The sequence below is a fragment of the Mus caroli genome, unplaced genomic scaffold, assembly GCF_978045245.1.
Source record: "Mus caroli unplaced genomic scaffold, Mus_caroli_1 scaffold_2, whole genome shotgun sequence".
NCBI classification, from domain to species: Eukaryota; Metazoa; Chordata; class Mammalia; order Rodentia; family Muridae; genus Mus; species Mus caroli.
The window spans coordinates 630153-654500 of record NW_028227257.1 but is presented as its reverse complement, the minus strand read 5'-3'; the positions used below and the strand labels follow the sequence as shown (position 1 = coordinate 654500).

The window sequence follows — 24348 nt, the reverse complement described above, 5'->3', positions numbered from 1 at the left end:
AAAGAAAAAATTCACTTTGACCAACCCTAATCTCATACCAAAATAAATTATGGGCAAACCAAAAGCAAAGGCAAAAGGTAAAACCATATAGTACTGAAACATTTGTAAAAGGAGAAACTGGGCTGGCGAGATGGCTCAGTGGTTAAGAACACCAACTGCTCTTCTGAAGGTCCTGAGTTCAAATCCCAGCAACCACATGGTGGCTCACAACCATCTGTAATGAGATCTGATGCCCTCTTCTGGTGTGTCTGAAGACTGCTACACTGTACTTACATATGACAATAAATAAAAAATAAAATAAAATGAAAAAGGAGAAACTTAGTAGTAGTAGTTATAAAATAGTAACAGTTTCTCTTATATACAGAATTGAAAATCACAAAAGGGATACCTTTAGCTTAAAAATTCAAATACCTGAGGATGCCTCTCAGCTCAGAGGACATTGGTAACATGCACAAAGACCTGGATTTGATTTCCCAGTAACACATAAAACTGGGCATGGTGGTACATGCCTGCAGTCTCAGAAGTCGAAGTAGCCAGAGAATTTAAAGGTCATCCTCAAAAATACAGTACATTTGAGGCTAGCCTGGGCCACAAGATCCTATTCCAAAATAAACAATCAAAAATAGAAGCCAGGGCCAGTGACATAGCTGAGCAGGTAAAAGCACTTATTGCCAAAACCAACAACGGTGGATCAATCCTCAGGACCTAGTCTTCTGACCTCCATGTGTGTACTGCGCACACACACACACACACACACACACACACACACAATTTAATTGATTAATTAAAAAAAAATAGAAGCCAGGGTAGCAGCATATACTTATGATTCCAATACTCAAGAGAAGAATCAGGGGATCACTCTAAGTTCCAGAGAAGCCCAGTCTACTTGGCTCATTCTAGACTATCTGGGGCTACACAAGACCCCACCTCAAATATCCTCCAAAATCAAAAGGAAATTAGTAAATAAAATTAGGAGCTAAGGAGACGACTCAAAGGTTCAGAGTCCTTGCTACTTTTACAGAGGACCATGATTCAATCCCAGCATCCATGTGGTAGTTCACAACTACCTATAACTTCAGTTGCAGGGCTCCAGTGCCCTCTTCTGACCTTTATGGGCACTGTATGCATGTGGTACACTAGAATACATACAGGCAAAAAGACACATATATACATATACAATAAAAATGTAAAACTAAAAAAAAGCAGCCAGAGCCTCATACCATCCACAGCCACATGTTTTTCTCTTGCTTTTGTATAGTACTTTTAAATGCCAGACTCTGAATTGGTTGTTTTATCTATTTTTTGTTATTTTTAATTAAAATGCATAATAAAAGATAAAAAATGTAAAACTCTTGTTTCTTTGTTTTGTTTTGAAACAGGCTCTGACTATGTAGCTTTGGCTGGCCTTGAACTCACAGAGATCCACCTTCCTCTGTCCCCCAAATGCTGAGCTTAAAGGTATACTCACTCACTCAATCTATCAATAAAATTAAGGTCTTCAGTTGGTGAGAAAATCCCTAGAACCTATGTAAAAGTGGAAGGAAGAACCAACTACTCCAAGTTGCTTTCTGATTTCCACGCAAATACCATGGCACACATGTAATAAATTAAAAACAACATACCCTTTTAGTATGGGGGGATAGGATGGGGTGGAACACCATAAAAAATTTTGTTGTTGTTTTTTTTTTTGTTTTTTTTTGTTTTGTTTTTGGTTTTTCAAGACAGGGTTTCTCTGTTTAGCCCTGGCTGTCCTGGAACTCACTCTGTAGACCAGGCTGGCCTCAGACTCAGAGATCCTCCTGGTCGTGGGCTTCATTGTTTTTCAGCCATGGTGAGGCAGAATATTGTGGTGAATTGACAAGACAGGGCAAAGGTGCTTCCTGTGCTGGGATTAAAGGTGTCCACCTCCATTACCCAGTCCTATAAACAACTTTTTAAAAGAGAGAACACGCCGGGCGTGGTGGCGCACGCCTTTAATCCCAGCACTCGGGAGGCAGAGGCAGGCGGATTTCTGAGTTCGAGGCCAGCCTGGTCTACAAAGTGAGCTCCAGGACAGCCAGAGCTATAAAGAGAAACCCTGTCTCGAAAAAAAAAAAAAAAAAAAAAAAAAAAAAAAAAAAAAAAAAAAAAATTTTGGGCTGGTGAGATGGCTCAGTGGGTAAGAGCACCCTACTGCTCTTCCGAAGATCCAGAGTTCAAATCCCAGCAACCACATGGTGGCTCACAACCATCCGTAATGAGACCTGACGCCCTCTTCTGGTCTGTCTGAAGACAGCTACAGTGTACTTACATATAATAATAAATAAATAAATCTTAAAAAAAAAAAAAAAAAAAAAAAAAAGAGAGAACACAAGAACATTTTGAGGGCAGTCTATGGAGGTCCAAGACCAGAGCCAGCAGAAACCTGTGAAGAGATAGTTTCTATTTCCTAAGAAATACAAATAAAGCCCATGGTGAGAGCTGGGATGCTCAGTGGTAGAGTGTTTACTGAGTGTTATCAATGACCTGGGTTCAGTCTCCAGCACTGGGAGTAAAAAAAAAGATGAGTGAAAAACTACTAGCCGGGCGTGGTGGCGCACGCCTTTAATCCCAGCACTTGGGAGGCAGAGGCAGGCGGATTTCTGAGTTCGAGGCCAGCCTGGTCTACAGAGTGAGTTCCAGGACAGCCAGGACTACACAGAGAAACCCTGTCTCAAAAAACCAAAAAAAAAAAAAAAAAAAAAAACTACTTTCATCTAGATGGTCAAAGATGGATGTATCTATCACCAAGATATTTGTGGGAAAAGGTTGATGGACTAACTAGTACAGGAGTGGAACAGCAGCATCGCAGCATAGCTAGAAACACCCAAGAGGGCTCATGTCATTGTTAGACTTAGACTTGTTGAAGGCTTAGTTCCAAATATAGCAGTATTAAGAGCTGGAACTTTTTTTTTTTTTGGTTTTTCGAGACAGAGTTTCTCTGTGTAGCACTGGCTGTCCTGGAACTCTCACTCTGTAGACCAGGCTGGCCTCGAACTCAGAAATCTGCCTGCCTCTGCCTCCCAAGTGCTGGGACTAAAGGCGTGCACCACCACTGCCCAGCAAGAGCTGGAACTTTTGGAGGAAGTGATTGGATCATGAAGGCTCTGACTTTATCTGATTAATCACTTGATGGATGATAATATGATGGCATTATTAAGAGGCTGTAGAAAGTAATCTAATTTTAAAAAGTAGAACATTAGGAGTATGCTTTAAAGGGATGTAGACTGTCCCGAGATCTTCCTGTCATTTTCTGTCTCCTAGCTGGCAGGGAATGAGCACCTTTGCCCTGTCATGTCCATTCGCCACAATATTCTACCTCATCATGGCTGAAAAACAATGAAGCCCACTACCATGCTCTGAAACCACTGAAGTCATAAACTCAAATAACAATTTTTCCCTTTTAAACTGTTTCTCTCAGGTATTTGTTACAGTGATGAAAAATTAACTAACAAGTAGTAGTAGTCTTCCATCCCCCCAAACTAAAAACTCTTGTGAGGGTACTTTGTCCATTACTTACAAAATACATGCCCTCTGACCTAGTATCCCCACTACTAAGGATCACTTCTACCCAGTATTTCTACTTAGGTACGTACAGAGCCAATGCAAACTGCCTCAATCAGGAATCTTATCTATTCTGGAAACTGGAAGGCTATGTAAACAATCTGGGAGAAATCTAGTATGGCAGGGCTTATGACAACTGAATGTGGACTGCATGCAGCTATCTGTACAGGTTTCATTCGACACACACACTATCAGGACTGGCTGTGAGCATTCTTTTTATTCCCTTGACTTCTTTTAAGACAGAGCCTCATGACAGAGGTCTTGTAAGTGCTAGATCTCAGAAAGGGGACATAAAGCTCACAAATTCCCACAGTTCACCATAACCTATAAAAGCAAGGACATGGACCAACAAGTTGAGTCAAGCTAGAGACAGTATCTGTTTGGTAGGAAGCCAGGCCCCAAATGGTGATTTTTTTTTTTTTTTTTTTCAGCCAGGTAGAAGTAGCTTGCTTAGTGCTTAAAGTGAGCTGTGGACCCAAGAGTTTCCTCCTGTGAGGCAGGGAATTGGAAGGTACTTCTGGCAGGGCCAAGGTTGGGGAAGCCTTTTGGATCTTTAAACAGGAGAGATATATCAGGTTCGCATATTATAGAGAGTATTCTGGCAAGAGAGAAAAGAACAGATTTTAGGGGTGGGAAACAGGCTGAGAAAATACTAAAGGGAGGAAAAAGAACCTCAATAGCAGAAAAGACTGACGATCAAGGGACAAAAACCAAGGACCATGCTACCAATAAAAGAAGATCTGAAGATAGGTTGGTTGTCCCAGCACTCGGGAGGCAGAGGCAGGTGGATTTCTGAGTTCGAGGCCAGCCTGGTCTACAAAGTGAGTTCCAGGACAGCCAGGGCTATACAGAGAAACCCTGTCTAGAAAAAACAAAACAAAACAAAAAAGACTGCAGCACAAGAGTAAAGCCTATGGTCTTGGGAAACGAATAAAGCAGAACATGACAAAAAGATAACTGTGGAATACCTAGACACAATCTGGTTAGGAGATTGCCAAAGTTTCTACTCACAGAACCTGCACACAAATGCCTAGGCCCCTGGAGGCTTAAAGATACACTTAGGGAAACCTGCTTACAGGCCATACCTAGAATCATCCTTCTCATAGCTCTGCAGCCAGTGCCCCTCATGGGCAGCCATTATTCTAGCTGAGTTTTTGCTACTTCTTTTTTGTTTTTTGTTTGTTTGTTTTGAGACAGGGCTTCTCTGTGTAGCCCTCTGTCCTGGAACTCACTTTGTAGACCAGGCTGACCTCGAACTCAGAAACCTGCCTGCCTCTGCCTCCCCAGTGCTGGGATTAAAGGCATGTGCCACCATGCCCAGCTTCTTGTAGGGTTTTGTTTTGAGATACGGTCCCATGTCGTTCAGGTTAGCCTTGAACTTCTTACAAGGAAGGCCCTGAACTGCTGCTCTTCCTGCCTTTACTTTCCAAGTGCTGGCTGTTATTAAGTGCGTACCACCATATCATACTTGGGTTTACTGTGTTTGGGTTTTTTGCTTTTGCTTTTTTTTTTTTTTTTTTTTTTTTTTTTGAGACGGACTCTCACTGTATCACTGTGTAGTCCTGGCCTGCAACTCAGAAATCTGCCTACCTCTGCCTCTCAACTACAGGCAGTTTACTACCTCTGAACTTCACATAAATCACAGATGTACCTTCTCTGGGACCTCTTTCCTTTACTAACAGGTCTCTGGCATCCCTGGCTGCTTGTAAAACTGTAGTCCTCTCTCCTATGGATAGATGGTGTTCAGTCGTTGTCCACAATCATTACCCAAGCAATGGGCAATTTTCTAAGCAAGTCTGCAATTCATCAGAGGTCAAAGCTTGGCCTAAGATAAGGGATTCCTCAGTGAACGCTCTTGTGAATAAGAGGGTCCTGGACAGGCAGCCCAGAGGTTAAGAGTTGCTGTTTTCCCAACTGACCTGGGTTCAATCCCAAACACCCACAGGGAGTTCACTACTGTCTGTAACTCCAGTTCCATGGGATTCAACATTCCCTTCTGGCATTTTAGCCAAAAGGCACCCAAGTAGAATACAGACATCCATATAAATATAAATATTCAAATAAAAATTAACTAAGAGGGTCTAGGAAGATAAGGAAAACAAAAGTAGTGTGAGATACAGATGATTCCTGGGAGCAGCAGTTAAGGCCTAAGGCCAGGGTACCAATGTTTGGCAACATCAGATATCCAGGCCCTGGAGAGGCTGCCTACAGTAGTAACTCAGTGTGGACAACATGTGGCTTGCAAACACTCTCAGACTTACCAGACATTCCCAAGAAGGGCAATGGATATTAAGAACAGACTAAGAGTTCAAGAAGAGGAGGTTACTCTGGGTTAAAACACAGGGTACTCAGGTGAGCAGTGCTGGCTTACGCCTTTAATTCTAGGAGGCATGAATTTGAGGCCAGCCTGGTCCACAGAGTGAGTTCCAGAGCAGCCAAGGCTACACAGAGAAACCTTGTCTCAACAAAACAAAACAAAACAAAACAAAACAACCCATAGGCTACTTACTACAGAGAAGAAAGAACCCAGAGTTGTGTCAGGCATACTAGGGCACAATTACCCACTGATGAGACCTCTTAGTTAAAGTCCCACCATAGCCTCCAGCCTGACCACTCTACTTTACATTAGCATCTAGAAAGCTCAGGAACTAGTCCTTGAACAGCAGGCATATCTGTTCTAAGGACTTAACCTGATCTCTCCTGTGGAATATGTGATGATTGTAAGTCAGCTCACTACTTCCCAATCCTCAAGATTTATTTTACCTTGAACCAGGTCAGAATGAGAGTTGAAATACAAACTTGAAATCTAACTTTTGAGACACATTAATGACTCCTCATTAATGGTGATGTACACCATTAATCCCAGTTCTCAGGGGACAGAACTCTGTGAGTCCGGGGTAGCCTGACTTACATAGAAAGTTCTAGGCCAGCCAGGACTATTTAAAACAGTGATTCTCAGTCATCCTAATTCTGAAACACTTTAACATAGATGTGGTGACCCCACATAAAACTATTTTCAGTGCTACCTCATAACTAAAATTTTGCTACTATTATGAGTTATAATGTAAATATCTGATATGTAGGATATCTGATATACAACCCCTGTGAAAGGGTCATTCGACTCCTTAAAGAGTCTCAACCCACAGGTTGAAAAACTCTGATAAGACAAACTGTCTCAAAACAACAACAAAGAATTACTCTGATCTGAACAGTAATAGTAAGTGGGAACACCCGGACTCCAAGAAGTCTACAGGAACTTGGAAAGGAAGCTATCCTCCCTCCTCAGCCAGAACTTTGGATAAAGCAAAGGACAATGACAGAACTAAAATTACACCTTGTCCAAAACAAATTCTTCCAAGGAAGGAAGTCAGGAGCGGGTATGGGGAAAATAGACCCAAAACCTTTAGTTGTGCTATTTAGGAAGAGTCTACAGCTCCTGACTTGAGAGTCAGTAGAAAACCCACTAAGGTCATCAGCAAGCAACAGGCCAGCATTAGATGGAGATGGCTGAGGAAACTGAAGTGAAGATCAAGAGGGGAAGTTCCTCCATGGATGTGGACAGTCCCTCTGCAGCATAACTTGTAAGACTGTCTCCCCAGCTCTCAGCAAAGATGCTAACAAACTGGCGTTTCTGTCCATACATCACATAAAAAAGTACACTTTTCCTAAACATGTAAACTCCTGGCTTTCTGCTGGGAACTGCTCTCTTTTCAGCAGGAGGCAAGCTTTGCTACAGTATGATGGTAGGTGGGAACAATTTTGCCAGGCTAAGTAAAAAATACTCCAAGTCTCCCCAAATCAGGAAGGAAATCAGTTCCCACAAAGAAATTAACTAGTCCCTACTTGACATCTTTTCCTTTTCCTCTCCCTCTCCCTCTCTCGTTTCTTTTTTTAATAGCATGCAGCAAGAGTTAAGTCTCATTTTCCAATTAGTAGTATAATGGAAACTTTTCCCATTAGAAATGCAAAGTTCCCTATCCTTCAGGATATGCCTGCTTTAGTGGCTACACAGGTTCTACAAGGAAGAATTCACAGCCTCCTCTGTTCTGCAGAAAAAACTGACATGATACTACCCTTGTACTAAGGCCTCAGATGGAAAAGGTTTTATCCTTCATGTTTTTTTCCAACAACCTAGGGAATCATTTATATTATTCCCCCCACTTAACTCAGGCAAACTTTGATCAATTTACTAATGGGATGGAGAAGACTCTAAAGTTCCCAGCCCTGACTAGTAGAACCTTCCATAGTTAAGACAAACTCAGGCAGGTATCTTGATATGTGATAATCACATGAAGAACCTGTGTTTTAGTTATGGAGTGAGGTCACCCAGACAAAGCCAACCCAACATACCAAGAAAGCAAAATCCATTGGTTACTCTTGTCCATGAAGTTCTGTGATAGATTTATACCAGGGCTAGAACTTATGTTTCTCCCTAAATAGCATAGAGGGATAGGACAAAAGGAGACACTAACTACCAGGTCTCATAGCAGAGGAAAGAAACTCCTCTCTTATCAATTTAGAAGGTGGAAAACTTGATTAATGTGTGAATTTCAAGAGGAACATCTTGGGCAAAAAATGGAGAACTTATAGGGCGTATAGGGATTGAACTATTTCATATCTCCAATTGTCAAAGGTTTAGAGTAAACCAAACCTGTGTGCCTGTAAGAGCTTCTATTTTGCTCTCCAAAATTCAAGATAGTACCTGGCCAAAGGCTCTAACAACCTTCAGAACCTACCAAGAAAAGCAGATAGAGGCTGTACTGGCTAGTTTTGTGTCATCTTGACATAGCTGGAGTTATCACAGAAAAAGGAGCTTCAGTTGAGGAAATGCCTCCATGAGATCCAACTGTAAGGCATTTTCTCAATTAGTGACCAAGGGGGAAAGGCTCCTTGTGGGTGGGACCATCTCTGGGTTGGTAGTCTTGGGAAGCAAGCCAGTAAGGAACATCCCTCCATGGCCTCTGCATCAGCTCCTGCTTCCTGACCTGCTTGAGTTCCAGGCCTGACTTCCTTGGTGATGAACAGCAATATGGAAGTGTAAGCCAAATAAACCCTTTCCTCCCCAACTTGCTTCTTGGTCATGATGTTTGTGCAGGAATAGAAACCCTGACTAAGACAGAGGCGCACCCACAAGAATTCATCACATGGCTTTTGAACAAATTTGCCCCCCTTGCTATCCCAACTGTTTATGCTGAATACAGGGAGAGGAAGTGTGCTGGCTGGTTTTATGTCAAATTGACACTACGTAGAGCAATTTGAGAAGAGGAAACTTCAATTGAGGAAATGTCCCCACCAGATTGACCTTTAGGAAAGCCTGACATATATTTTCTTAATTGATAAATGATATGGGAGGGCCCAGCTCACTGTAGGCAGTGCTATCCCAGACTGGGTGGTCCTAGTGCTATAAGGCAAGCTGAGCAAACCATAAGGAGGCAAGTTAGAAAGAAGCACTTCTCCATAGCTCTACTTCAGTTCCTACCTCCAGTTCTAATTTTGAGGTTCCTGCCTTGATTCTTCTGATGCTGGATATAAAGTAAAACATAAAATAAAATCTTTCTTCCCATGTTGCTTTTGATTGTGGTGTTTTATCACAGCAATAGAAATCTTAAGACAGGAAGTTACAGTGTTTTTAATTCTTAGGACTATGATCAAAAGGCATTTAAACCACACAGTCCTCAAGTCACCTATGAAGCCAAGACTCTGAGGCCTGGTATCATACACAGCTGGACATGAAATGAGAGCCCTTGGGGGAGAGGACGAATGAGTTGTCGGGATGTTGTCAGAATTCAGGAGCAGCCATGATATCTTTGTAAAAGGTGGATATCAAGTGTCCCAGTAAAAGGCTTATGTGTTGGGGATGGCCTTAACTTAACGATACTATTTTAGGAGGTTGAAATTATATGAAAAAAGTATATGGAGGGAAGTCATTGGAAATATCTTGTTCCTAGTCCCCTCCCATCTTGCCTTCATGTTCCTCTTTCTTATCTTCCCATCCTCCATGAGGCAAGTAACCTCTGCCTCTACATGTTATGTTCCCACACTGTGATGTCAGCCAAGTAGAAGGGGAAGCAACAATGGACTGGCTGAAGTCTCCGACGCCGTGAGACAAAGTAAATCCTTCTCCTCCTGAGCTACTGCTGTCAGCTATTTGTCACAGTGACAATAAAACTAATGATCTACAACTTTCCTGGTCCTGGGGTAGCCTTGGTCCACCCTGAGCTTGTGAATAGTTATGCAATTTGCTCTAGTTGTTGGGAAATGAGACCACACAAAGCATGAAATCACCAAGGAAAGCCCAGGCCACCCAGTTGGAATATTTAGACAGGATGGCAGACCTAGGGGATTCCTCACTACAGCTATCCAAATAGTAGCCTGTCAGTGAGCACGGATGAAGCCATCTTCACTAACCAACACATCCCAACACATGATAAAACCAGAGCCAGAAATTACACTAAATAAACGTTTACATATTACACCCCTGAATTTTGAAATGTTTTTTCTTCCTTCTTCTCTTGCCCACTTCTTTCCCACTACTGTATACAGCCTACACTGGCCTGGAACTCATAATCCTTCCACCTTAGTCTCCTAAGCAATAGGATTATAGACATGAGCCACCATATCCAGCCTATGGTAGTTTCTTACTCAGCAAAAGAAATTAACATACTGGTAAACAGGGAAAACAAAGAGCTGACCAATCACACTCCTCTTCTTCTCATTACTGTTGAGCAGTTACTGTAACCCCGTGGGATATGCTGACTCTTGGCATCCTAGGAGAACTGCTCACAGAGTTACTACAGCAAACCTAGCCTCCAGAAATCACCTTTCTAATGAAGACCAATAAAACACCCAGCTGCTAGAGAACTGTACTAGCTAACACTCCCATATCTAGTATAGCCTTAGAAGTTGATCTTTCTTACAAGATGGTAAATACCCACAAGAGATAGTTCTAACCCCACATTGTGTGAAATACCCGAAGAAGACAAGACAGTAATACTCAGTTGTTCTTTGTCTATTTTTTATCACTCAGGTAGTGAGGCAAGAGGGTCTCCTTTCATTCCAGGCCAGCCTGGACTACACAGTGAGCTCCAGGATATACTACAGAATGAGACCCTGGAAAGTAGGGAGAAAGATAATATTGAAAAGATTTTGATGTGGGACTAAAACCCTCCAGCAGTGGTCCACCAAAATGCTGGACTTCAATTGGGAAGACTATCGTAGAGTCTGGCCCTCCCCATATCTCCCTAAAAGCTTGGGGGATACCATAGCTATGAAGTATGCCAGTTGAACCCTGAACCCTAGAGCAGAAAGCATGGCCTTTTCTAATCCAGTGTCACTTCCACAACACTATTAACCACAGATTACCCCAATCTGAAGAGAAAAGCTGGGTATGACTTTTGGATAAAGGTATGAGGTCAGTGGACTTTTGGATAAGGGTATGAGGTCAGTGGACTTTTGGATAAGGGTATGAGGTCAGTGGTAAGTGTCAGAAAATACAGTATGTCCAAAACATACATAGCAAACATCTAACCCAAATACTCAGTGGGCCAGGTATGGTAGCACTTTAATTCCAGTACATGGGAGGCTGAGGGAATCTGAGGCTCTATGAATTTGAGGCCAATCTGATTTACACATTGTTTTCCAGGACAGCCAAAGCTAAAAAAAAAAAAAAAAAAAAAAAAAAAAAAAAAAAAAAAAAAAAAAAAAACCTGTCTCAAAAAATAAACAATAAGAAAGAAAGAAAAGAAGAGAAAAGAAAACAGATAGGATCTTATACTTTATCAACAAAGCAGGGAGGTTCACACATTTATTCAACTCACAACTACCCAAAACCAGCCCTGCAGAGCAGCTTCCTCTGTGAGGAGGAAGGCAGTGTCAGAACTCAAGCAGAGGCCAGATCGCTATTCTGCAGTTGGCAGCCAGATATACAGATATTGAAGACACAGCCTCCTAAAAACACAGGGCAACAGGGCAGGCAGCAAAGATTGATATTCAAGCTTCCTCTGTTGTCAGTGAGCCAAAAGCTTACCGAGGCTCCAGGAAAAGTCAAGCTCTGTATGACAATGCCACATATACAAGACACAACACAGACAAGACAGAAGCCCTGGGACCAAGTCTCTCAGGAGCGAAAGATCAGTAAGTCCCACAGCCCCAGCTTTGCCCTCATCCTACCCCTTGTCAGGGGCAGGAACTTTTCTGCCCACTCCTCACAATTCTGTCTATAAGTGATAAAAGGAAGATAAAGTTTGATAAGCATGAGTCACGTGTGGTAGCAGCGGCACATGCTCTTTTTTTTCCTTTGGAAAAGCTTTTTCTTTTTTTTATAACAATTTTTTATTAGATATTTTCTTCATTTACATTTCAAATGCTATCCCGAAAGTCCCCTATACCCTCCCCCCACCCTGCTCCCCAACCTACCCTGATAGAACTGTCTCTTGTGAGGCTATGCCAGTGCCTGGCACATGCTCTTTATCCCAGCACTAGGGAGACAGAGGAAGGTGGATCTCTGAGTTCAAGGTCAGCCTGGTCTACAGAATAAGTTTCTGTACACAGAAACCCTGAAGCACCCCCACCCCCCAACCCCTGCCCACAAATAGTTTGGTTAGATGTGACTTTTTAGCCATCTAACTCTCAATAATGACATCTAGAACAAGAGGTGATAAAGAAAATATTTAGTTCCCACTGTTCCATTTATCAAAAGAGATATCACCAAGAGATTTAGAGCCATATTGCAGTGATGAGCTATCATCCTAGAATCTCCATTGATCCTATTGCTTGTACTTTGTACTTCACCTTTGTGCCTAAAATACGCTGGGTTCAATCTTAGGACCTTGTGTGTAAAGACATCTTGAGTCTCTCCCTACCCTTGCACACAAGCTCTGTCACTGTGACTTAGCAGGACCGAGGCTGAGTTCTTACCCATGAGGAGCTAGGTTCGTTGTTACAAGCACTGTCTTCACTTCCTCTACACCACTGCCATCAACTGCAGTGTCTGGAGTTGTCACAACCACCACCTCCTCCATGTGGACGCTCACATCTGGGGTTGCCATGGCTCAGAAGTCAGCAGTGTCACTTCTCCAGAGTCTGAAGTCCTAAAGCAAACAAATCAGGACACAGGTCACAGGGTCATTTCCACACTGGTACAACAGAATAGTTTAGGGCTGAGGGATTTAAAGGCAGAGCCCTGGGTTACATTTCCAGCACTGAAAAAATATTTTTTTATGATGGTGGTAGTAGACTACCATCATATGCACCAAATTCAGAATGGATGTCTTCTTCACTAGAGGACTATGTCTCTAGAGCCTAGAGATACACCATGCTCTATGCCAGGCCTAGACCAAGTCATGAAATGTTGGGGTATGCACAGCATGGGTTTCTAGCCAGAAGACAAAAGAGTCTCTGGAGTCAGAGTGGGACATGGTATAGACAGGAAGAACATACTGTACACAGCTTCACAGGATCCTAACCATACATGACAAAAACAGTGGCTTTGAGTACTGACATACTGGGCAGATTGCTATGGTGGTTAGAATCTAGAATGAATCCCATGTGAAATGGGCCTCTGCCCATACCTAATGTAGGATTATCCTGATTACCTTAATTGCTATGAGAAGACCCATCTCAATTATAGAAAGGGCTATTCTCCACTGGGTAAGGAGAGGAGGGAAGCTGAGAGGCACACATGCATTTGTTGCTTTTTCCTGTGACCAGCCACTTTAAGCTCCTACCACTTTGACCTCCTTGTCATGGAAAAGTGATTGTACCTTGAGCTGTGACCTGAAATAAATCCTTTCTTGCTTACATTGCTTTTGTCAGGGTATTTTATCGTAGCAACAAACAAAACAAAAAGCAAACAAACAAAAAGCAAACAAACAAACAAACAAATATAAGACAACCACAGTTAGGCTTCAGTCTGGACCATGGACAGTATTCACAGGGCTGGTACAGAGGCTCTGAAAATGGAGCTGTCCACAACATGATGGAGCAAAGGCAAAACGCTCCTGGGCCTGGTGTGGTGGTACACACCTGTACTACAAATCTTCAGGAGGCTAAGCAACGAGGATCCCAAGATTGAGGGCATCATATGTTACAGAGTGAGATCCTGTCTCAGTCAGGGCTTGCCAGATGACTCAGGGAGTAAAAGCTCCTTTTTACTAACAACTCTGACAGCTACCTTAGGAGAGAACTGACACAAGTTATCCTCTGACAACCACATATACACTATAACATATACATGCACATGTGCATGAGCACGCACTATGAATGAATGAATAAATAAATAAACAGACAAATAAATAAATGGAAGTTTTTAAAGGCTTACAATAAGCCATTTGGCCTAATCAACTAGGTCCAGCCCCTACTTCAGGAAAACTGTCTGCACTTTGTGAGATTAAAACAACACCAACTTCATACAATAACATTAAAGGTATACAGATGTAGTTTAAAACTGCTTGACAGGGGCTGGTGAGATGGCTCAGTGGGTAAGAGCACCCGACTGCTCTTCCAAAGGTCCAGAGTTCAAATCCCAGCAACCACATGGTGGCTCACAACCATCCGCAACAAGATCTGGCACCCTCTTCTGGAATGTCTGAAGACAGCTACAGTGTACTTACATATAATAATAAATAAATAAATCTTTAAAAAAAAACCAAACTGCTTGACAGCTGAGCATAGTGGACACTCCTTTAATCCTAGCACTCAGTAGGCAGAGGCAGGCAGACCTCTATTCTATGGAGCTTGGAGTGAGTTCCAGGACAGCCAGGACTACAAACAGAAACCCTGTCTCAAAAAATTCAAACAAACAAACAAACAAACAAACTGGCTGACATACAAAGATCCAGGAAAAACAGATTACACTCAAGGAAATAATAATTAAGAGAGGCTTATTCCAAGATGACTACTATAGTCAACAGAGACACGTAGACAACTAACTATACCACCCTCCAAGAGTAAGCCAAATATAAGAGTAAGCACAGAGGTCTGGGCACAAAACAGAAGTTATCACAAATCAAAATTCTGAGAATAAAACATAAGCAGAACTGTAGATATTTGAGTGTAGAATGCTTTCTTAGTATGCTCAAGGCCCAGTGTCCAATCTCAGCCCCACCCAAAAAGTGTGTGTGTGTGTGTGTGTGTGTAAAATAAAAGATCAATAAAAAATAAATACAAAATAAAACAACACTGGATGGGATCTATGATAGCATGGAGACAACAGAAAAAGAAGTCAGGGATATTACACAGAGGCTAAGAAATTATCTAGTCTGAGCATCAGGAAATAGGCTGAAAAGCAGGCTCAACTGAGTTTCACGAAAGTATGCCAAGACCATATGCTAATGTGTCTGTCACTGGAGTCCTAGAGCAGAGAAAGAAATGCATTATGCTGAAAAAAATAAGATACACTTGCTGAACGTAACCTCAGCACTCAAGAGTAAAAGGCAAGAGTTTACTATAAATTCAGGGCCAGCTGAGTGACAGATCAAAATCCTGCCTTAAAGGAAAAAAAAAGACTTGCTAGATGTTGCCCAAATTTAGTGAAAGACAAACATGTATTCCTAGAAGCTTGGCAAACCTTCATGGGCACATCCCAGTCAGAATCAAACTGGAAAAAAAAAATCTTCAAATATTGAGTAAAAAGTACATCTTATCATATGGTAACTGGAATTCTCACAAAAAACTACAAAGGCTACAAGGTAAAGAACAATGTATTTTCTTTTTGGTCCTTGAGAACAAACCCAGGTCCTTCTGCATGCCCTCTTTCTACTTTTTAAAAAAGATATATTTATTTTTACTTTAGGTATATGAGTATTTTGCTTACAAGTATGTATATGCATCACATGGGTGCCTGGGGCTCATAGAGGTCAGAAGGCAGCATCAGATTTCCAGGAACTGAGGGTTACAAATGATCATAAGCTACAATGTGGTTGCTAGAGTCAAACCCAGGTTTCTGGAAGAGAAGCAAGTGCTCTTAAGCCTGAGCTGTCTCTCCAGCTCCTTGTTTTTACTTTTTTTTGTTTTGTTTTGTTTTGTTTTGTTTTTGAGACAGGGTTTCTCGGTATAGCCCTGCTGTCCTGGAACTCACTCTGTAGACCAGGCTGGCCTCGAACTCAGAAATCCGCCTGCCTCTGCCTCCTGAGTGCTGGGATTAAAGGCGTGCGCCACCATGCCCGGCTTGTTTTTACTTTTTGAGACAAGGTCTCACTAAATTGGCCAGGCTGGCTTTGAACTTAAAATTTTCCTACCTTAGCCTCCAGAATTGCTGGGATTATAGGCAGTGCCACTAGACACTACAAAGAATATTTTTAGTGTGCTAAAGAAAGTAACTGGCCAGTCAGATTTGATAATTTACATCTGTAACCCCAACACTCTCAAGACTAAGGCAAGGGGATTCCATGAGTTCTAAGCCAGCCTAGAACTAGGCCAGTTATAAAATAAGATCCTGTCTCAGAAAGAAAAATAGGGAAAAGTATGGAAGGAAGAACAGACAGACAGACTGATGAGTAGACAGGCTCCCTACCCAAGTATGTATAACATACTTGGCCAGCCAGGGGTTCAGCAGGTAAAGGCACCTGCCACCAAGCCTGGTGACCTGAGTTGGATACCTAGGACTTACACGGTAGAAGGAAAGAATCAACTTCCTCAAATTATCGTCTGACTTTATTTACACAGGTACTGAGTTATATGAACACATGTGCTAAATAAATAGATAGATAGATAGATAGATAGATAGATAGATAGATAGATAGATAAATGTATATAACACGGGCGAGAGATAGGCTTCATTAGTAAAGTACTTGCCTAACATGTACAAGGTCCCGGATTTGGTTCCCAGCACCTCATAAATTAGGCATGGTAGCAAATGCCTGTAATCTGGGCACTTAGGAGGGAGAGAGGCAGGAAGATAAAAAGTTCAAGACCAGATTCATGAGACCTCACCTCAAAATGAAAAAAAAATGTATAATAAGCTAGCTCTAGTGGTCTGAGCAGACCTGCAGTCCAAGCTATAGTAGAACCGCTTGAGTCCAGGAATGTGAGAAAAGCCTGGGTAACAGAAAGAGACCTGGTTTCAGGGAAAACAAAACCAAGTTACACTTGTACTACTATAGGTGAAAGCAAAAATTATTTAACACCATCTAGTATGCAAATACATAGGGAAGAACTACCAAAGGGTGGAGAACTACTACCAAAAGGAATAGGGAAGGAAAGGTTCTGATTAATAACCTTTTTGCCACTCTTTGTCAATGATAGCACATTCTTTTAGGTGGGCTGTGAAAAATGCAGGTGTATAAAAATTCTTTATATTCCAGACCGTGGAACATTATTCAAAAATTTAAAAATGAGCTCTCAAAGGGTTAGAGCTAAAAGGCATGAAACAAACAAAAGCCTATGTTACTCAGTGAAAGAAGCTGCATCTGTAGGCTCTCTTCTCTGACGTTAGGGAAAAGGTACACTATGGACACAGTGGTTGCCAGGTGGGGGAGGGAGAGATGAACAATGGAGCACAGGCTCTCTTGGGTGCTGAAGCTATCCTTCACTACACTGTAAGGGCAGGCTATATAATCATTTGTCATTGAGCCCTACTACAAGCTGTGGGCTGAGTGACATGTCAGTAAAGGCTTATTAACTGCAGCATAGATTCTGTGGACTTTCCCAGTGAGAAAATCTGGGGAAAGAGGAAGAACATATGGGAATTGTTACTATGACAAACTTCCTATTGCTATGATAATAAAAACAACTAGATTGGCTCATTATTTGAGAGTACAGTCTGTCATGGTAAGGAAGCCATGGCAGCAGAAGCATGAGGCAGCTGCACTCTAGTCAGGAAGTGAGAAAAATGGTGGTGCTCTACTCCCTGTCCCCTTTTTTGAGTCTAGGACCCCAACCCATGAAATGGTGCCACTCACAGCTACAGTGGGTCTTCCCACATCAACCTAAGCTCCCCCCAGAGGTTGGTTTCCTACGTGATTCTAGATCTTGTCAAGTTGATATTAACCACCAAAGGTAATTCTGTGCCTTCCTCTCAAATTTGCCATAAGCCTACACTGCCTTAAAAATTAAGCTACTAATTTTTAAAAATTGAGAGGGGAGGGAATGGAAAATATAATGGAGAAAAAAAAACACATAGGCTACATACTGAAAAAACTTTACAAATCTTTTTTTTTTTTTTTTTTGAGACAGGGTTTCTCTGTATAGCCCTGGCTGTCCTGGAACTCACTTTGTAGACCAGGCTGGCCTTGAACTCAGAAATCCGCCTGCCTCTGCCTCCCGAGTGCTGGGATTAAAGGTGTGCACCACCACCACCCGGCAAATTTACAAATCTTAATTCTAATAACTTGCAATGAGAATGTATAAAGAACAATAATAAAACAAACTACCCAACTTATAGCCTACCTAAAAGAATGAGTAAAAGACTAGATTAAACATGTTTTCATGAAGAAATAAGGATGGGAAATAAATATATAAAAATATTCAGCATGGGTTAGGCATGAAATTTTGCTGGTAAAATGCTTTCCTAAATTATATAAAGTCCCTGGGTTCCATCTCTAGCACAGCATAGAACTGGGTGTGGTGTAATGGGTGGGTGTTTGTATCTCTGTTATCCAGCACAAGGAAGAAGAGGCAAGAGGATCAGTAAAAAACAGAAGTTCTAGATCACTGAAACCTAGAAAGCAAGTTCCAGGCCAGCCTAGGATGCAGGAGATCCTGACAGAAGGAAAGAAAGAGGTGTGAGGGGAGAGAAAAAGAAAAAGGAAGTGTCATGGTTTGAATATGTTCAACCAGGGAGTGGCACTATTAGAAGGTGTGGCCCTGTTGGAGTAGGAACGGCCTTGTTGGAATAGGTGTGTCACTGTGGGTGTAGGCTTTAAAAGCTTCATCCTAGCTGCCTGGAAATCAATTATTCTGCTAGTAGCCTTCAGATGAAGATGTAGAACTCTTAGCTCCTCCAGCACCATGCCTGCCTGGATGCTGCCATGTTCCCACCTTGATGATAATGGACTGAACCTCTGAACCTGTAGGCCAGCCCCAATTAAATGTTGTCCTTTTGGAGTTGCCTTGGGGGGGCTGGAAAGATGGTTCAGTGGTTAAGAGCACTGACTGTTCTTCCAGAGGTCCTGAGTTCAATTCCCAGCAACCACATGGTGGCTCACAGCCATCTGTAATGAGATCTGATGACCTCTTCTGGTGTGTCTGAAGACAGCAACAGTGTACTTACATATAATAAATAAATCTTAAAAAAAAAAAAAAAGAGTTGCCTTGGTCATGGTGTCTATTCACAGTAATAAAACCCTAACTAAGACAGGAAGGAAGGAAGGGAGGGAGGGAGGGAGGGGAGGAGAGGAGAGTTGAGAACTCAACAACAGGTGGAGGGGAAATGTTCACTAAAGCCTTGATGATATGTTTCCAGTACCTACAAAATGGCTTGAAAAAAGGCAATAACAAGAAATTGTCAATGAGAGTTGAAGAGATGGTCCAGCCATTAAGAGTACTTGCTGTTCTTGCAGAAGACTTGAGTTCAGTTTCTAGCACCACATCAGGTGGCTCACAACTGCCTATACTCCAGCTCTAAGTAAATGTGACACCCTCTTCTGGCCTCCTCAGGCACCTACATATATGGGATGCACATATATACAATCACATGCATACACATAAAAAAAAATCTTAAGAAAAAATAAGTTGATAATGCGATAAGTTTGGAACAACCAAGGAAGTAGAAGAACTAGAATTCTTTTTTTTTTTCTCTTTTTTTTTAAAGATTTATTTATTGATTATATGTAAGTACACTGTAGCTGTCTTCAGACACTCCAGAAGAGGGAGCCAGATCTCGTTACGGATGGTTGTGAGCCACCATGTGGTTGCTGGGATTTGAACTCTGGACCTTTGGAAGAGCAGTCGGGTGCCCTTACCCACTGAGCCATCTCACCAGCCCCCAGAACTAGAATTCTTAATATACTTCTCCCTGAAAGACTTAAATGGTTCTATAACTCTGAAATATAGGTTTTTTGTTTTTTTTTAAAGATTTATTTATTTATTATATGTAAGTACACTGTACTTCAGTGTACACTGTCTTCAGACACTCCAGAAGAGGGCATCAGATCTGTGTCACAGATGGTTGTGAGCCACCATGTGGTTGCTGGGATTTGAACTCTGGACCTTCAGAAGAGCAGTCGGGTGCTCTTACCCACTGAGCCATCTCACCAGTCCCCAGGTTTGTTATTTTTTATAGTTAAATGTACTCTTATATGACATGAAAGAAACCATATGCAAATGACAGGAAGATTCAAATTTATGAATACAATATAAAACAAAGACAAACAAAGTTCACTGAGGTCAGGTTAGGGGAAGTGGAAACTTACTGTTTAATGGAACAAAGCTTTAATATAGGATGTTGAAAAAGTTCTGGAACTGATAGATAGATAGATAGATAGATAGATAGATAGATAGATAGATAGATAGACAGACAGACAGATAATGTATTTTGTCAAAATAAGAATTTTGGAGCTTTTGGTGGGGGGGTGGGGCGGGGTGGAATTGAGACAGTGTCTCACTATGTAGCCCTGACAGTCCTGGAACTCACTCTACAGAGACCAGGCTGACCTCAGGTTCACAGAAATCCACTTGCTTCTGCCTCCCTAAATGCTGAAATTAAAGGTATGCACTACCACTGCCCAGGTAATAAAAGCTTTTTTTCCCCCCGAGACAGGGTATCTCTGTGTAGGCCTGGCTGTCCTGGCACTCACTCTGTAGACCAGGCTGGCCTCGAACTCAGAAATCCACCTGCCTCTGCCTCCCGAGGGCTAGGATTAAAGGCGTGCACCATCACACTAGGCTCAGAATTTTTTAAAAACAAGTTTATTATTTATATGTGTGTGAGAGCACATGATTGTGCCATAGAACATTGAGGTCAGAGAACTTGGTTGAGAGAATTTTCTCTGTCCACTTCGAGAGTCCTAGGAAATCAAACTCTTGTTGTCAAGCTTAGCAGTAAGAGCCCGTGACCAATGATGCCTGGCCTCAGAATTTTTTTTTCTTCTTTTTGTTTTGTTTTGTTTTTTTAACATAGGGTTTCTCTGTGTAGCCCTGGCTGTCCTGGAACTCACTTTGTAGACCAGGCTGGCCTCGAACTCAGAAATCTGCCTGCCTCTGCCTCCCAAGTGCTGGGATTAAAGGCATGCGCCACCACTGCCCGGACAGAAGTTAATTTTAACACAGTAATTGTTACTGACTAGCATTCACCAACCAGCACGTATGTAGTAGTTCTCAAACAGACTCCACTTTCACAACCACACTCCAGCCTCTACAATTAAGCCTTTGGTGACAGAACCAACTAGCCAAATAGCCAGTAACAGCACATCCCCTTAGAGATTCTTTGTTAAATCATATATCCAACCTTTACATCTCCAGTACTTTATGTTTTAGAGAGAGAGAGAGGATCTTGTTATGTTACCCAAAATAGTCTTAAACTTGTGATCCTCCTGCCTCAGCATTTTGAATGTTGGAATTACTGATGTGCACCACCACCACACCTGGCTCCAAACCTCAACAACTGGAAGATCTTACTCTTATGAACTTCTGCTAGAAAGCATAATGCAAAGCTTTTCAGATTCCCCCTGTTAATTACCACCTATAAACATGCCAATCAATGATCTTGGTTCTGGGCGGAACCTGGGTCTCTGGAGGATCCCCAAGGGCCAAAGGAAAGTAAAGGTTGACTTCTGGGCTACTAATCATCAATAACATCCAATCCCTATACTACCCCTGACCCAAAGACCCAAGAAACCAAGAAATATAAGCTGACTAATATCAAGGATGATCGCATGGAAACCTTCACAAAGAAAAAGAAGCAAGAAGAAACTAGGGGCCATTTTCCAAAATACTCACAAGCTATTAAGAATGAGTTCTACCCAGAGGCAGGTAGATTTCTCAGTTCGAGGCTATTCTGGTCTACAAAGTGAGTTGCAGGACAGCCAGGGCTATACAGAGGAACCCTGTCTCAAAAACCAAACAAAACAAAAACAAAAACAAAAAAAAATATGAGTCCTACCAGAGGATTTGTTTGAATTAAAGAAGGAAAATCATCTAGAGCTAAATCCACAAGGAAACATTGACTTTACCCCAGAGAACACACTGAACATATACCCAGAATGTATCTTTTGTGTTGGGTGGAGAACAGAGAATGTACCTCCATGCTCGTGCACAGGTCAGAGGTTTTGGCTCTCACCTTCCACTTTGTTTCAAAACAGGATCTTTTTGTTGTTCACATCTTCACATGCTAGGCTACGTAGCCCTTGAGCTTCTCGGGATTCCCCTCTCTCTAGCCTATTTCCCAGTGACTGAGTTAGGATTACAGACATTCCTGCCACATGTCCAGCTTTTATGTGAGCTCTGGGGATTTGAACTTACGTTCTCATACCTGCAAAGCAAGCATGCTTACTCACTGAGCCATTTCCCAAGCCCCAATATACTTAAGCATGGGATACGATTAGAAACCACATACAAGGCAGCACTTCTCTTCCTAACTAAAAAGGTACAGAAAAATGAGCAACAGAGAAGGAAGACAAAACAAAACAAGAACAAAGGAATGAAAAAGAACTAAAACAAAAAAATTTTTTCAAAATTCAGTAGCAGAGTACTTGTCAAGTCTGCATATAAATTTATGAGGCCATAAGTTCAACCCCAACACTGAGAAAAAAATTCAAAATATTCTTGAATACATCAAGCCTTTGACAATTACTCCAACATAAATCTGGAAACTAACAGATCCATTTAGTCAAGTAGGAAATCTCCATTGTGAACATTTCCAGCTATGAGTTTCCAGAAATCTCCATCCACCGGTTAGGCCAATTCAGGTCTGCAGAGACAATCTTCAAATGCTTCTCAGGCAGAAAAACTACAAGGAATTCATGTGCATTGGCAGACATCCTATTTCTGAAAGTTTTCACTAATGTAGTGTTTGAGAGTTAGGCTTTAAAGACCTTTAAACAAGCCTCAACAAACATTTTAAATTTCACTTTAATAAAAATATTACATTGAGCCAGGTGGTGGTGGTGGTGTATAGCTTTCATCCCAGCACTCAGGAAGCAGGCAGATTTATGAATTTGAGGCCAGCCTGGTCTACAGAGTGAGACTGCACTGACCTGAAGATGGCGGAACACACCTATAATCCCAGTACTCAAGAGGCTGAGGCAGAAAGGTTGCTACAAGTTTCAAGTCAACCAAATCTACATAGTAGAATAATCCTATCTCAGAACAAATGTGTGTGTGTGTGTGTACACATACATACCTTTAATTCCAGCACACAGAAGGCAGAGAGGCAGGCAGATCTCTGCAAGTTTTGATCTGGTCTACATAGTGAGTTCCAGGCCAGCCAGGACACAAAGAGACCCTGTCTCAAAAAAAAAAAAAAAAAAAAAAAAAATTTTTTTTTTTTCTTTTCGAGTCAGGGTTTCTCTGTATAGCCCTGGCTGTCCTGAAACTCACTTTGTAGACCAGGCTGGCCTCAAACTCAGAAATCCGCCTGCCTCTGCCTCCCAAGTGCTGGGATCAAAAATTTTTTAAAAAATAAAAATAAACAAATAAGCCGGGCGTAGTGGCACACACCTTTAATCCCGGATTTCTGAGCCAGCCTGGTCTACAAAGTGAGTTCCAGGACAGCCAGAGCTATACAGAGAAACCCTGTCTCGAAATAAATAAATAAATAAATAAAGTCCTAGGTTAGTTCCAGGCCAGTCTTAAAGATTTTTTTCCCCTCTCTCCTTTTGTCGTCCTGTATGTCTTGGAACTCACTCTGTAGACCAGGCTGACCTTGAACTCAGAAACCCATCTGCATGTTTCCCACATGCTGGGATTATGGCCTCAGTCTAGATATTAAAACTGTCTAGGAAGGCAGGGAGGTGGGAAGATGAAATGTAGGGACTAGTAAACCTTACCATATGGCAAGCCCATTCCATGAGTTGGTCTCCTGGCACAGAAGGGACACCTAAATATCTTTTCAGGTAGGTCACGAAGTGGGTTAGTCTATGGCCTAGGTTTGTTTTTCTCAGTCACATACACTGACATGTTTGTTCTTGGCACTCTCCATTTTATATCCAAATGGTATGTATGTATGTGTACTCCAGGATGTCTTCCCAGAAAGCTTTCCGTATTTCCTATGAAGAAACAAACTAAACAGGTAGTCATGTTATCGATTTAATTTTAACTTATTAAGAATGATAATTTGAAACTGTTGGGTTTGAAATGTTTTCAAGACAGAGAACGTTGGCTCAGCAGTGAAGTAACCAACTAAATACCTAAAAATGTCAACAATCGTGACTAAAACTGGGCCAACGGATTCGGTTCCCAGCAATAAGATTATCCACTCAAAATAATCCCCAACCACACAGTTCTACAAATGGGTCCCCATCAACGCGGTTCCCACCTGACATGGTTCCACTGATAACGAGTCCCTATCCTGATGATCCTGGTCCCTACTCATGGGTCTCTAGATTCAGTTCCAAGCCAGGGGTCCAGCAATACGGGTCCCACCCATGAGTGGTTCCCAATCTTTCCACCCGCCCTCAGGAACCCGACCCATCTGGTGCCCACCGATGGGTCCCAAACACCACCACTCCCGCCTAACCGCTCCCCATTCCTCCAGCCTCTTCCGCCTCGGCTTTCACGGACGACCCGACCCTGCCTCTGGCGAGGCCAAGATGGAGACCGGAAGCGAGCCGCCTTCGCGAGCCCTCCCGCCAGGCGCCCGCGCCCGCCCGCCAGCCTGACGCCGCCGCGCCT

General features: G+C 42.2%; 1 protein-coding gene across 5 annotated transcripts in view; it reads right to left on the bottom strand.

Annotated features, from left to right (window-relative positions):
- Gmeb2 (glucocorticoid modulatory element binding protein 2) overlaps positions 1–24348 on the bottom strand; it is a 39546-nt gene that overhangs the window by 14926 nt on the left and 272 nt on the right. The window contains exons 2-4 of one of the 5 annotated variants that reach the window (XM_085831503.1): positions 23505–23723; positions 22859–22960; positions 12499–12671 (exon numbers count right to left, since the gene is read on the bottom strand). In XM_085831503.1, coding sequence (XP_085687629.1) covers positions 12499–12629 — 131 coding nt within the window. In that variant the 5' untranslated portion in view covers positions 12630–12671; positions 22859–22960; positions 23505–23723. Of the gene's footprint in view, positions 1–12498; positions 12672–22858; positions 22965–23504; positions 24290–24348 lie in introns of those variants that run through there. The other 4 variants (XM_085831498.1, XM_085831496.1, XM_021156486.3 and 1 more) reach the window with 4 other exon arrangements.